This window comes from Eretmochelys imbricata, chromosome 11 (assembly GCF_965152235.1).
Source record: "Eretmochelys imbricata isolate rEreImb1 chromosome 11, rEreImb1.hap1, whole genome shotgun sequence".
NCBI classification, from domain to species: domain Eukaryota; kingdom Metazoa; phylum Chordata; order Testudines; family Cheloniidae; genus Eretmochelys; species Eretmochelys imbricata.
The window spans coordinates 71,267,420-71,281,374 of NC_135582.1; the positions used below are offsets into that span (position 1 = coordinate 71,267,420).

The 13,955-nt window shown below is 41.4% G+C and overlaps 1 protein-coding gene across 3 annotated transcripts in view; it reads right to left on the reverse strand.

The window, feature by feature from the left end:
- AGAP1 (ArfGAP with GTPase domain, ankyrin repeat and PH domain 1) overlaps window positions 1-13,955 on the reverse strand; it is a 696,795-nt gene that overhangs the window by 326,892 nt on the left and 355,948 nt on the right. For all 3 annotated transcript variants that reach the window (XM_077830624.1, XM_077830625.1, XM_077830627.1), the window contains exons 7-8: window positions 7,665-7,792; window positions 1,944-2,099 (exon numbers count right to left, since the gene is read on the reverse strand). In XM_077830624.1, the coding sequence (XP_077686750.1) occupies window positions 1,944-2,099; window positions 7,665-7,792 (284 nt within the window). The remainder of the gene's footprint in view (window positions 1-1,943; window positions 2,100-7,664; window positions 7,793-13,955) is intronic.

Below are 13,955 nucleotides of genomic sequence, written 5' to 3' on the forward strand. Positions count from 1 at the left end.
AGACAGAGGTTACTTTACATGTTCTTTTATAACTCTCTCCTTTAAGATAGGAAATGCATAAAAAAACATTTACGCATCTCTTCTGCCTATTCCAGTTTAGGCCATCCTTGGTTTTCTATATCACAACTACTATACATATAACCATCCCCCCTGTATCCTATTCATATTTAGGACAAGAGCAAGCTGGCAGGCTTTTCTAAATGGAGCTGTAACAGTTTTCAATTGTGGAGTACTTTCAAATTTATTATCCTGCATTCAGTTCCTAGGATGACACTGACATCTAGTGGAGTTAATAATTCACAAGATCTAAATTTAAAAATCAAAACAGACCACTTTATAAAAGGTCAGAGCACAATTCTGACAAGCTTTCAGATACCATTATTTTTTAAAATGCTTTTTTCATATCTAGATATTAATCCATTGTAACTTTAACTACTTGTATGATGTTCTAAGGCCTGTCTATATTACAACTTTAAACAGATTGTGTAACAGGTTGGTACTACACATGATTTGTGTCCAATATGGTTTATACTCTGTAACCATGGCAGGTAACAGTGTTTTGCACTCATCAAAGGTCTAGGCTGGCACATGGCTGTCTTCTTATAAATATTTCAGCATACTGTTTTTCTGAAGACCCCCCCCTAGCTGTACGTGCAACCAGTCTGGTCCCTCCTTCCTGCCAGCCAGCGTAGTGGTGCTCTGTGTATGTTCCTCAGGCACTCTGTCCCTTGATGAGGCAGTATGGGACTTCTTCCCAGACGGCAGAGACACAAACACAGTGAGGTAGAACTTGACCGACACATGGCTGTGATGAGAAAAGAATGTGTGTGTGGACAGAAATCAACTCTGTTATAACCCTGTCAGAATAAAGAAAAAGGAGTACTTGTGGCACCTTAGAGACTAACCAATTTATTTGAGCATAAGCTTTCGTGAGCTACAGATCACTTCATCGGCTGCTGTAGCTCACAAAAGCTTATGCTCAAATAAATTTGTTAGTCTCTAAGATGCCACAAGTACTCCTTTTCTTTTTGCGGATACAGACTCACATGGCTGCTACTCTGAAACCTGTCAGAATAGAGTTTCAAAACTAAGTACAAAACCTCAATTGTATTTGTCTTAGAAAAATGGCACACAATGGAATACTCCTATCACAACCACAATACTAAACACATTAAAATTCTTCAATTATTTACATTTCCCTAAATACTTATGCAGGAACATAGGAACTGCCATACTAGATCTGATTAATGTTCCACCTACTCCACTATCCTGTCTCCTACAGTGGCCAATGTCAGATGCTTCAGAAGAAAATACACATAATTAGGATCTCTCCCAGAATTAAAAGAATGTGATGAAGAAACATGAATTGAGATATTGTATTTTTAAGCCAGTATGGAACAGTTTAGTTTTCTGGTACCATGTATAACTTACCTTGCAGAGACCCCAACTCAGAATTCTCTCTCAATATATACTGGATGCTTCCACGGTTGAAATCAGTAGTTTTTTTTTTCCTGATCAGTTGTTTTGGACCAGAGGTCCAGAATTCTCATTGCTAACTCAGAAGGTGACAAAACTGGAGAATTTAGGCTTGAACAGAGACACCTGGGAATCAAAGTCATGTATCTATGATATGGAATGTTTAACCTGCTAGGGCTTTATAACATATTGCAGAAGCTTCAGAATATCCTGAACAGAAATTGTTCCACTAGTAAATGATCAGTTTCATAACAGTGAAATACCTGGACCATGCTAGGAAACGTCACTGTGTCTAGATGAGTTTTCCAACATAAAGGAAAACCTAAAAAATCTTCAGACTTTTGCCTTGAAACTAGCAGAACCTTCCTGGCACATCTATTTAGACTAGACTAGCTTGGCTTAGCAGGATCTAAGTTTAGTCAGTCGTCAAACTTAAACAGCAACATTTTCTTCTCTGGGTCACTCACCGTGAAGAGGTTGGAGCGGCGCTTGGACTGTTTACGAACGGGTGTTGGAGTGTTGGCAGTGGGAGGAACATCAATCCGTAGCTCCTTCTGACTGGTGCTTGGAGTTGATGGAACAGAGGAGGAATAATCACTTAAGCTCCCTCCTCCATTACTGGTCTGCAATGATTAAAGTTAGTTTTAACAGTGTTATGCTGCTTTTAAGCAACCTCCAATTCACAGCATTATCTACTTAACCCTCAAATGGAAGAAAGGTGTCTTGGCTTACCAAATTAGTGATACCTATCCTAGGAGCACTTGATAGCACTGTTAAACTTTTTTTAAAAAATGCCATTTCCTTTCACCTCAGAGAAAAATATGATGTTTCTGCTGCTAAGGTAGATACATTTTCATCTTCCACAATGTGACAAATTCGTTTAAAAACTTGTTTCAGTATATTGTAAAGCAATACATTTTTCAAGACATATTAAAAATAAAAGCTTGATTTTCCCACTTCAAGTTTGGTAGACACTTGGAGCCACCTTCGCCCCTGGTTATATGCAGAAACACTCTAAGGTCTTGCTTTCAGCCAGAGAGCAGGTACGGATTCCAAGTTAAGTTTAGAGACCTCCAGAGACGCGTTTTATGCTCACCCCACTCATGTTCCTACACTGAGCCTTGCATACTAAAGTCAATTCTTTCAAAAATGAGCAGCAATCCATCCAAAAAATCTGAAATGTAAAATTTATATATAACAAAATGTTATAGAAACCACCCAACTAAGCAGAGGCGTTTCTAAATGGAGCTGAGTGAGTGCTACTCCATGGAGATATGCTTCTTCAGACAACAAGAACTATAGGTAATTTCTTTTCTTCAAAGATAACTAATCCCGTTGGATTTTCTCTCTTGCAGACAAAGTCACAAAGGAGGACTTTCAAATAAAACAGAACAAAAGCTAAAATAATCTGTAATCAGCACAAAAAAAAACCCCAACCACAATGAAATACCTTGAAGTATGAAAGCAGTGAAATTTTTCTTTAAATTTATGAGGACTAAATTACAACATAAGCAGCAATGATAAGATTACAGTATCATCTAGAAAGTACAAAAGATGGACTCATTTCAATAGAATAAGGACATAGCGAACAGAACTCCAGACAGAGTTGGAGCTTGGGCTCCAACACTGATAATTTAACCCTGGATTCTTGCCTAGATTCTAAGAAAACACTTGGGAAGTAAGTGTAAGCCTGTGTGGCTACTTAGTTCAGAGGTTACTAGGTAAAGCTGACTTGCCCAGAATGGAATGAGCCTTGACATGATTTTCAAGCTGCAGGCCTCCCAGACAGTAACAATAAAAAATACAATCAGATATACTTTGAAAAGATATGCTTGGTAACATTGAAACCTAATGCATTGTCAAATGAATCAAAAAGCTGGGTGGCATTTTAAGGCCTCCTGTTTGCTCCAGATAAAACCTAGGGACCTTTTCACATCAAGATTGTGGAGTAGTAACTTGCTGGGATGAGCATGCAGGCATAAGATAAATATCTGCAAGGACAACAGGTTCATTGAAGTGTACTGCAACCACCAGCTATGGAAGGAATTTAGGACACATCTGTATGAATGGCTATTCTTCACAGAATATAAGATGTGTGTCACTGAAGTCTCATACCATATAATGAAGTCATGCATCTGGAAGATAACCTTCCGCATAATAAATCTGAGCCAACAGTGGCTCAAGATCAGACTGGTTAAGACTTAAATGACCCTACTGCTGTGGGTGGTTAATGAAGTGCCTCACGTTCTGTACAAACCCAACAGAAAAACTGGTCTAACTTTGACACATTCATTGCAGCCAAAAACAATTATCAAATGAACAATGAAGATATTTGTCTTTAAGCTATTCAGACAAATGAAAATTTTGTCCAATAGTTTCCACATGGGCCTTTACACACTGGAAAGCTAACCTTTTCAACTTTTAATCTTCTTCTTTAGGATCCCTTCAAGAAGCCAGATGGCTCTGAAACACCTGCCCAAAGGGCCATTTATTTGGATCATTATCCTCCCCCAGAGCCATGAGGATAGGGAGAGAAATTGTCAGCTCTGCTATTGAGCAGTGCCCTGTTCTGAGTCATCAATTTCAGCCAGCCCCAAAAGATGATGAGTTTCCTTATGGCCATCTCTAACAAGATTGAGAACTGTATTTGCGTTGGCAAACATGGGGTTAATAAGATCAACTGAACCTTTGTCTCTCCCAAGACGGGTTAGGAACTGCTGATGCTGGAGATATTGATGGGAAGGCATAGGCAGTTTTACTTCCATATGAAGATGGCATTTCCAGTGCATGCAGGAAGTGATCTTTTCCTGATGCTTTTAGTAGATACTAGAAGCTGTTTGTTCAGGTCAATTACATGTGATAAAAGATTTAATACACTACTAATCCCCAGTTAAGGGGCCATTCACTCAGGTCCATTCCTGGCTGCTTCATCTGCAGTTACACTTTCCTTCCTTGGCAGGAAAGGGGCCACCAGGAATGCCTTGTGGGACAGAGCCCACACGCACAATGGAAAGGCTTCAGAATATATAGTATGATGTTCTCCTTTATTCACTGGAAACATGGTAATCTGATTGTCTGGTTTGATCAGGCCACCAAATTTTCAGAATATTGTACTAAGCCCCTGAAGGTCCTTGGTGAATCTAAAAATACTCTGATTTCTAGGATATTTACGTAAAGACTTTACACTTGGAGAAACTGAGTGCCCCAAGTATGTTGGACCCTCTGCGTGGGCTCCTCAACTGAATCACCATTCAGCTGCTTTTCCTACAGTTTGAGTTTGAAGAATCTGGAATTCCAAACCTAAACTGAATATTGTCCCTGAACTGCGATCAAATCAAAAAAGCTCATATATCAACCCACCTCCTTGATGTAATTTGACCATGTACCTTGAGATTACCAATAACCAAGATACAGTAAGACTGCCTCACATACAGACATGCCATGGACACTGCCAATACATCTATGACCATCAAGCCACCCAAAATTTGTAACATGATACTTGCCAATGCCTGCTGGTGTCAAAGACAATCCCTTTTTCTCATACTGTATTTGGGAAGAAAGGACAAGTCAAGTCAAAGCTCCCAGACTCCAATCACAGCTCCTGTATACTCCCACGTGTCTTCTGGTGACTAGCTGTGGGGTCCGACAATTTACTTTGAACTACAGTGACACCAGCATCCCAACAGTGGCTGGGTTGATCCTTGTATCCATTCCAGGGTGACGGATTATTCAAATAGTACAACGTATTCACTAGACATCTTGTGCAGGTAAGTTGCTATCACTAAGTACTACATAACAAGCAATGCAGATGCCAGGCCAGGACGGTATTGGCAGCAATGTTACAACACCATGAAATTGAGACGCTCCTATCTGAGAAGCGTGCATGTAGCTAGTTGTCTTCCTCTGTAGCGTCGAGAAGAAATATGGTGACCCCGCAACTCAATTGTTAATTCTTCCCTAGCAGACAGTTAATGTATTCTCTAGATCTAACATAGAACAAAGTCTTCCTGGGTTTTAAAGCACCTGGAAGTATTTGGAATAAAATAATACATAATTCTTTTGATAGCATGGATTTGGGGATATTCTTTGCCAGGACAAATTCAGTTTCCTGCATCTTCTATTATTGAGACAGTAGAGTTTGAGTATATTCTTTGGAGGGTGGGAGGGTAAGCCCACTTCCACAGATCAATGTATGTCCTTTGCCTAAAAGGTTTGTAGTTTATAAGCAAAATGTTGCCTTTGCCAACCTGTCACAGTTTACAGCCTGAAACCACCACACCACAAAAGTCCAGCCAGTTTCAGCCACAGCCAGTGACCACCACACATCCAGAGTATTGTCAAGGAAATGGCTTTTTCTCCACTGACTCTGCAAGACCTAGGCTGCAATGAGGATGCTACCAGACCTTCAGTAACCAGCCCAAAGGACAATTTAAGGGCACTGCAAATGTATTTGACAGTGGAATTTGAGCCAGATACTTACCAAGCCCAGTCCTAGACATTTTCTAGATAAACAAATTCACTCAAATACAATCTTCCCTCAATAAGGTCCAGGTGCCTGCTCCTCTCTATATATCTTGCAGACAGCCTTTGGGGTGTGGCAGGGCTTCTCCCTCTTATTAGGGAGTTGCTTTACCATTTCTTCCACCAGCTGCGGACACTGGGGCAAAGGAGAGCAGCATACATATGTCCTGTCACAGGCACACAATGAAGCTCCATAAAAAACCAGTCTGAAAATATCCTGGTGAAAAGACAGCTGATGTGTCCAACAAAAATGAAAAATATTTAGTCATGGCATTTCATTAATGGGGATTAACGAAAGGCTCTGTCAACGGCTACAGTGGCCGAAAACATTTTATGAACTGAATCCCATCACTGAGCCAGGACAGCATCTGACACTGCTAATGGCAGCAAAAGAGGAAGTGACCAGGCAACATGGATACCTGACTGGTGTGGGAGGGAGAGAGAGAAAATGAGACAGAGGCACAACTGTGGGGCCTCGAAAGGTTCAAAATATGAGCCCAATGGCAGCTCTCACATAATCTCACATTAGGTGGATGGACATGAGTGGAATCCAATGAAACATACACCTTTTGAGAAGTATTTATTCTCCACCTTTCAAAATGATTAGAAAAAAGAAAAAGAAAAAAACAAAGTTACAAAGAAGCAGTAAATACTGCAGAAATATTATGAATATTATGATACTGTTCTTAAATATCTCATAATTTTTAATTTATTTTTCTCTTGCCTTTCATACTTGTATTAACATTGAATAGTGTTGTGTTAAGCTGAAAAAAGCAAGGAAACAATTAAACTTGCCTATTCCTAATGTTCCTAAATATTTCAACAGAATGGAATTTTCATTCAAAATGGCACCAAACAAGATATTACAATAATAAATATTGCAAGACAATGTTGCACTATGTTCACAATCTATTTTAAGATCTTTCAAAATATCAGACACAGTAAGTACAAGAAAGATTATATGTACACTTTTTGGAAAATTAAATTTAGATACTGGGGAAAGATACACTAGCATACAAAGTATGGGACTGTTACGAACATTAAATGTTATGCAGGTATCCAGTTTGTATACATTAAAACATTGATTGCAAATTAGTAATGTATTTCAGCATAGAAGGCAGCAGTTTAATTTTTTACCTCGTACTTTCTGGCCGTCAAACAATTTACTGCAATGTAAATAATTCAGCAAACATTCACAGTAATGTCACTAAAGGTGTATGGTTTCAATTGAGCACTGGGGAAATGGGTAATAAAATTGAATGGTGGTGCCAAATTTGAGACTGAAGTGTGTTAACTGTTGAAATGTACCAACTACTGTTCAGTGTATGATTAAACCAGGGCAATGACCAAAGCACTGTAAGCTAATTAAAAAAGCAGAACAGCAAATCTTGTGACTATAACAATCCCTCCACTCATACCAGCAGGCTGCAGAACATAACCAGCATGACCAAGAATTGTTTTAAAGCCAATTCCCAATAAAAATGTTTTGTCACAGCAGTTACTTAAAGCAAAGTCGAGCCAATTACGAACACACTGTTTTATACTAGAGATCGCAGTAAGCTTTTAGAAAAATCTAACTGCTGACAAAGCAGCAAAAAAAGTAATGGCTTTAAATGCACTCTGACATTCCATCATTTTCTTTTCAATGCAAGCATTCCATTCTGTACCTGGCTGATATGTACAGCAGAAACCTGGGCAGAACACACAGACGAGTGACTTGGAGAGTTTGGTAAAGATTTGCAGGGGCCTATTGAAAGCTGCTGTTTCTTCCTTGTCGCCACAATCTTCTGGGCAACTGAAACAAAAACAAAAAAAGAGATAATCATGTAAATGATTAAGCAAAAGTGTAGGCTTCAAGGTATCACAATTCAAACGTGTACAGAACACAGACAAGAACACAGGCAGGAAACAATTCTAAACTACTAATCTTCAAGGTCTGAGGTCCTAAAATCGAAGCTATTACTTCAAAAACATCTAAGCTGGCAGACTTTATTATTTTGTTTTTCTGTGGTGTGCTCATCACTGTATCCCTCTGCATTTATTTCAGTCAATGGATATTTGAAAGTCAGCTTCATTCATCTAAAACATAAGGGAAACTAGAAATTCTTACCCATTTCTGATAATGGGTAGCGCTTCAAGGGTTCTTATAACAAAGGAAATGTTAGCGCATGCTAGCTGCACTGAGTATGGTTTTGGCTTGTCTACACTTGCAAGTAAACAGACAAAGGTAGGGTGTAAATTTAAAGTGCAATAGCTATTCCTGAATAATTCCACGAGTTTACACTCTTACTCTGAAACAAGAGTGCCCTACTCCATTCTGCTAAACACAAACAAGGCACTCTTGTTCTGTAACAAGAGCGTCCACACATGGAGTTATTCAGGAACAATTACACAGGAACCCATCACGTGGAGACAAACCCTTAAAGAATCCTGGTAAAAACACCTTTGTTATGCTTATAATACACTGGTGCAGGGTTACTAATTGATTATGGGTATGGAAATTTCTACTATATGTGCAACCCTAAACAGCACAGAATTCTCAAAAATTCACTGTTAATACTTGAAAACATGAGATGCTCACTGTATAAACAATATTTACATAATAAAACACAGTATCACTGCTGTTTATTAAACCAGTTTTAAAAAAGGGCCACCATATACCACTAACTATGTCATGTTATTTTATGTAATTTCACCTTTTCCTGTTTATTTCCTATGGTAACTAAATTATTTCATTTGAAAGAGGGGATTAAAGGACAAATTGTTACAGAATATAGCTACAGAAACTGCTCCATAATGAACTATAACCTCACATATGTTGTGAAGAGGTTAATATTTCTTCCTATATGGGGAAGGGAAGGGAAGAATGGGGATTGATTCTGAGTAAAGTGAAAACACAGTTTCTATTGATTTGGTTTTTCAGCTGGAATTAAGGAAAGGAAAAGGAGAAACCACTGTTGCCCTGATTTTCATAGGTGCAAAAAATCTAGAGCTCCTACGAACTTGAATGAAACTTGGGGATCAAGAATTAGGCCACGTTGGCCAGTCAGCTCCCTGAAAACCACCACCTGTGGCCAGGAACCAAAATTTTGGAACCCCTGCATTACTATATTAAATAAATATTCATTTTAAACTATTACAAAAGGTTAGTCAGTTGGAATGATCACTAGCTACTGTGTCAAAATGGGAGGAGAGGTGGAGAGTGAGAAAGAGACTTAGAACTTCCAAAAAACCCAAATGAGGTCAGACACATAACGAGCAGTTATTTACGATGTACCATAACTGAGTTTTTCAAGATGTGTGGTCGGTACTCAACTGTGTGTGCACATGCGCTCCATGCACCTGAGACCAGAAGACTTTTTTGCGAGCAGTGTCCATTGCTCTATGCCTGCACCCATCTCCTCCTTGTATGCCACGCCAGTTCTTTCTCTACAATGAATTGTATCCAAGATCCAAAGCAGAGGGGAAGAGATAGTGGAAAATATATAGCAACCACATTTTTTGAAGAACTCCAGTTAATGTACAAGGTAAGTAACTATGCTTTCTTCTTCAAGCGAATGCAACTGACAGTAGGATCAACTTGCAGCAAGGCTAGCAAGGAGGCCTGTGCTCTAGTATAATATCACAGCAGAGGAGCGTTTGTCAACTCATAACAGGAGAATGCACTCTGACTTCCACCTGTAAAGCCTTTGGGAGGGGATTGCTTCCTGTCTCATCAATTCTGAGAAAGATATAAATAGTCTAGACGATTTTTTACATAGTTTTGTTCTTTGTAGGTAGAACGCCATGGCTAAATGGATGCCCAAGAAGTGAACTCTTCTGTCTTCACTAATGGCATGAGGTTTTGGGAAGAAGATAGGTAGGTTGACTGACTGATTCACACAGAAATCCAAGATCACTTCAGGAGAAAACTTAGGATGTAGTCTCAGAGCCATTTTATCCCTGTGAAAGACTGCATATATGGTGAGCTCCCTGTTAATCCACCCTTCTATCTGAGGTGATGGTCACTAGAATGGTGACTTTCATGGCTAAATGGGATAAGGCGCATGAAGACAAGAGTTCCAGTGGAGGTCTTGTGAGAGTTGAGAGCACCAAATTGAAATCCCATGTCAGAATGGGCCTACTCACAGGTGGAAAAGTTCTAACCTGGCCTTTCAAAAAACATATGGTTACAGGAGGGTAAAAACAGGAGTAGTCAATCAGAGGATGACAGGCGAGATGAGCTAATTGAAAGACCCAAGGTCTTTAAGAATAAAAGACACTCCAAAATAACAGGGATGTCAGAGTCCTCAGGAACTGACGATTGTGTTTTCACTTGGCTGTGTAACATTTCCTAGTAGACTCTTTTCTAATACCGTCTTTAAACTGCTTCCAACCATGTATTTTCCATGCTGACATCTGAAGATGGTTGGAGGCTCCCCAGGCCATCTGGGAGCAAAGCAACACAACCAGTGCCCCATGCTGCCTGAACTTCCTCAGAACCTGAGGTAAGAGAGCAAAAAGAAAAAGGAGTACTTGTGGCACCTTAGAGACTAACCAATTTATCTGAACATAAGCTTTCGTGAGCTACAGCTCACTTCATCGGATGCATAAAGTGGAAAATACAGTGAGGATGTTTTTATACACACAGACCATGAAAAAAAAAAAAGTGAGGATGTTTTTGTACACACAGACCATGAAAAATGGGTGTTTATCACTACAAAAGGTTTTCTCTCCCCCCACCCCACTCTCCTGCTGGTAACAGCTTATCTAAAGTGATCACTCTCCTTACAATGTGTATGATAATCAAGGTGGGCCATTTCCAGCACTGTATTTTCCACTTTACGCATCCGATGAAGTAAGCTGTAGTTCATGAAAGCTTATGCTCAAATAAATTGGTTAGTCTCTAAGGTGCCACAAGTACTCCTTTTCTTTTTGCGAATACAGACTAACACGGCTGTTACTCTGAAACCTGAGGTAAGAGAGGAATGCCTGGGAAGGCATAAATAAGTTACCCTTACTAGGGAACTAGGAGTGCATATTCTCCAGAATCTTAACCCTGCGTTCCTGCACAGCAATAAATTTCACATTTCCTGTTTCTGGGGGATGCCAAAGGTCCCAGGATAGGAATCCCCACATGTTTACTATGAAACTGTGAATCTCCCATTCACAGTCCTGGGAGAAACATCTGCCAAGGCTGTCTGCCAGAGTGTTGTTCATCCCTGGCAGGTATGCTGCCAACAGGGCGATTTGTTGGGGAATACATCAGTTCCAAAGCTTTATTGCTCCCAGTTAGCTGATGCAGAACACTGTTGACATGTTGTGTGACATCATTTGAATAGGTAGGAACTGAATGATGGGATGAAAATGCATGCAGGCTTCACAGAGTGTCACAGTTCTAGCAGGTTCATGTGCACCCTGGTCTCCTGTGTAGACCATGCCCCTTGTGGTGTACACTTGTGTAGGTGAGCACCCCAGCCGAACAGCCAAGCATCTGTGATCAGTGTCTTCTCTGCTGGGGCAGGGTGGAGGGAGAATAACTAGGACCTGATCCTTGTTTTCCCATCAGGATAGAGAACCTCTCATACTTGGGGGAGCTAGACTAGCTTGCTCATACTATTTCTGCTTGGGGAATAAACTGACCTGAGTCAGGCCCCCAGGCAGGGAAGATGGAGCCTTGTGAAGGGGGTCACATGTGCAGGGAAACCATGTGACCCAGAAGAATGAGAGAGAAACAGACACGTGCTGTAGCTCAGTCTAAGTTGAGCACCAAGTCCCTTTATGCACTAGAATTTCCCTTGGCCCTGATAAAGAGTCCAGAGCGCCCCCCTACAAATTCTATATGCTGCATTGGAATCAAAATGGGCTTCTCTGTATTTATGCATAATCCCTGTGATTGTAGAAGGTTGGTCACAGTTGATGCCAAAGCCTCCTGGTAAAATTTCCGCATCAACAGCCACTTATCGATGTAGGGGAAAACTGACAACTGACATTGTGGCATTGGAAGTGAGCTGCTGCTACCAACAGTATCTTAGTAAATAATTTTAGTGATCTCACACCACCAAAGGTGAGTGCCCTATATTGGTAGCAGCTCCTGTACACAGTGAAAAAACGTTTACCTACCTTCTGTAACTGTTCTTCAAGATGTGTTGCTCATGTCCATTCCATGTTAGGTATGCATGCGCCGTTCCTGCTTGCCATCAACTCTGACAGCGGGGACAGAGGGCAGGTCACGGAATGGACATGAGCGACATCTTGAAGAACAGTTACGAAAGGAAGGTAACCATTTTCTCTTCTTCAAGTGCTTGCTCATGTCGACTCCGTGTTAGGTGACTCACAAGCAATATCCCTGGAGGTGGGCTTGGAGTTCATGGACGTGCAAGCTTGTAACACAGCTCTGCAGAAGCTGGCATCATCTCTGGCCTGTGGGATGATGGCGTAGTGCGATGCAAACATATGCACCGACAACCAAATCGCGGCCCTGTATGAGAATATGTGACCCTGAGGATGCCGGCGTTCCTGTGGAATGAGCCTTCACAATGGCCGGAGGCAGGATCCCTGCTTGCTCATAGCAGGCTTGGATACAGTCGGTGATTTAGGAAGAGATCCTTTGAGCCAACACCAGAAGGCCTTTCATCCTGTCCGCTATCACAACAAAAAGCTGCATTGATTTGCGAAATCTTGTCCTGTCAATATAAAAGGCTAGGGCCCTTCTTACGTCCAGAGAATGCAGAAACCATTTCTCTTCTGACTTGTGCGGTTTCAGGCAGAAGACTGGTAGAAAGATATCCTGTTGAAATTGCAACACCACCTTAGGCAAAAAAGCTGGGTGGGGACACAGCCGGACCTCGTCCTTGAAGAAGATGGTATAAGGAGGTTCACAGGTTAAAGTCTGAAGCTCAGAAACCCTTCTTGCTGAAGTGATCACCTCAAGGAAAGCACCCTTCCAGGAGAGTAGCAGAACAGCCATAATGCCAACGGCTTGATGGGTGGCCCAGAGAGACTAGGCAGAACCAGTTGGGATGGGTCACAAACCTGTGGATAGAGCCTTTCCAGCCCTTTGATGAATCTGCCTGTGATTTCCTGTGCAAAGACTGACCTGCCATGGTTTGGGGGATGGAACACTGAAACTGCCGCCAAATGGACCTTTCTGGAGGACAGTGATAGGCCTTGGAGCTTTAGATGGAGGAGGAACTCTAGGACAGACTGCAATGATACCTGTGTCAGAGAAAGGCTTCACTCGACTTCCCAACATGAGAAGTGTTGCCATTTGGCCAGGTAGGTTGCCCAGATAGAGGGTTTTCTACTACCTAGCAAGACCTGCTGCACATACTCAGAGCATGTCCCCTCCTCTGGATTCAACCACACAACAGCCATGCTGTCAGATGTAGGCCTGAGAGGTTCGGATGGATGAGCCTCCCTTGATCCTGCGAGGTCAAGTCTGGCCTGAAGGGAAGAGTCCACGGAGTTGTGACTGCTAAGTCTAGAAGCATGCCATCCAGCTCTGAAGGCAGTGCATAAATAAGGGTGGTAATACTGTGATCCCCTTAAAATAACCTTGTGACCACACCCCGCAACTTCCTTTTGGGTCAGGACCTCCAATTTGAGAAACCCCGGTCTCCCCTGTGAAATCTGTACAGTATAAGGTAAAAGCACACAAAAGACCAGATTTCATGGAGGGAGACCAGATTTCACGGTCCGGGACGTGTTTTCCATAGCCGTGAATTTGGTAGGGCCCTAACTCTACTGTTTACGAAAACTAGCTTTTTATTTTTCAGGCATGTACACTTTAGGAAGCCTACATGTCAAAATGGGTTCCTTCTGAACCCATACAAGCTACAAAAGGGAATGCTATGGCTCACTTCTAAGCTCCACATGGCAGAAAGCTGGGGGCCTGGGAAACAATGTGCTACAAAATGCTGAAGGGCAAAGAACCAGAGACCCTGGGGAGTGGTGAGAACCTTTGGAGCACGCATGTT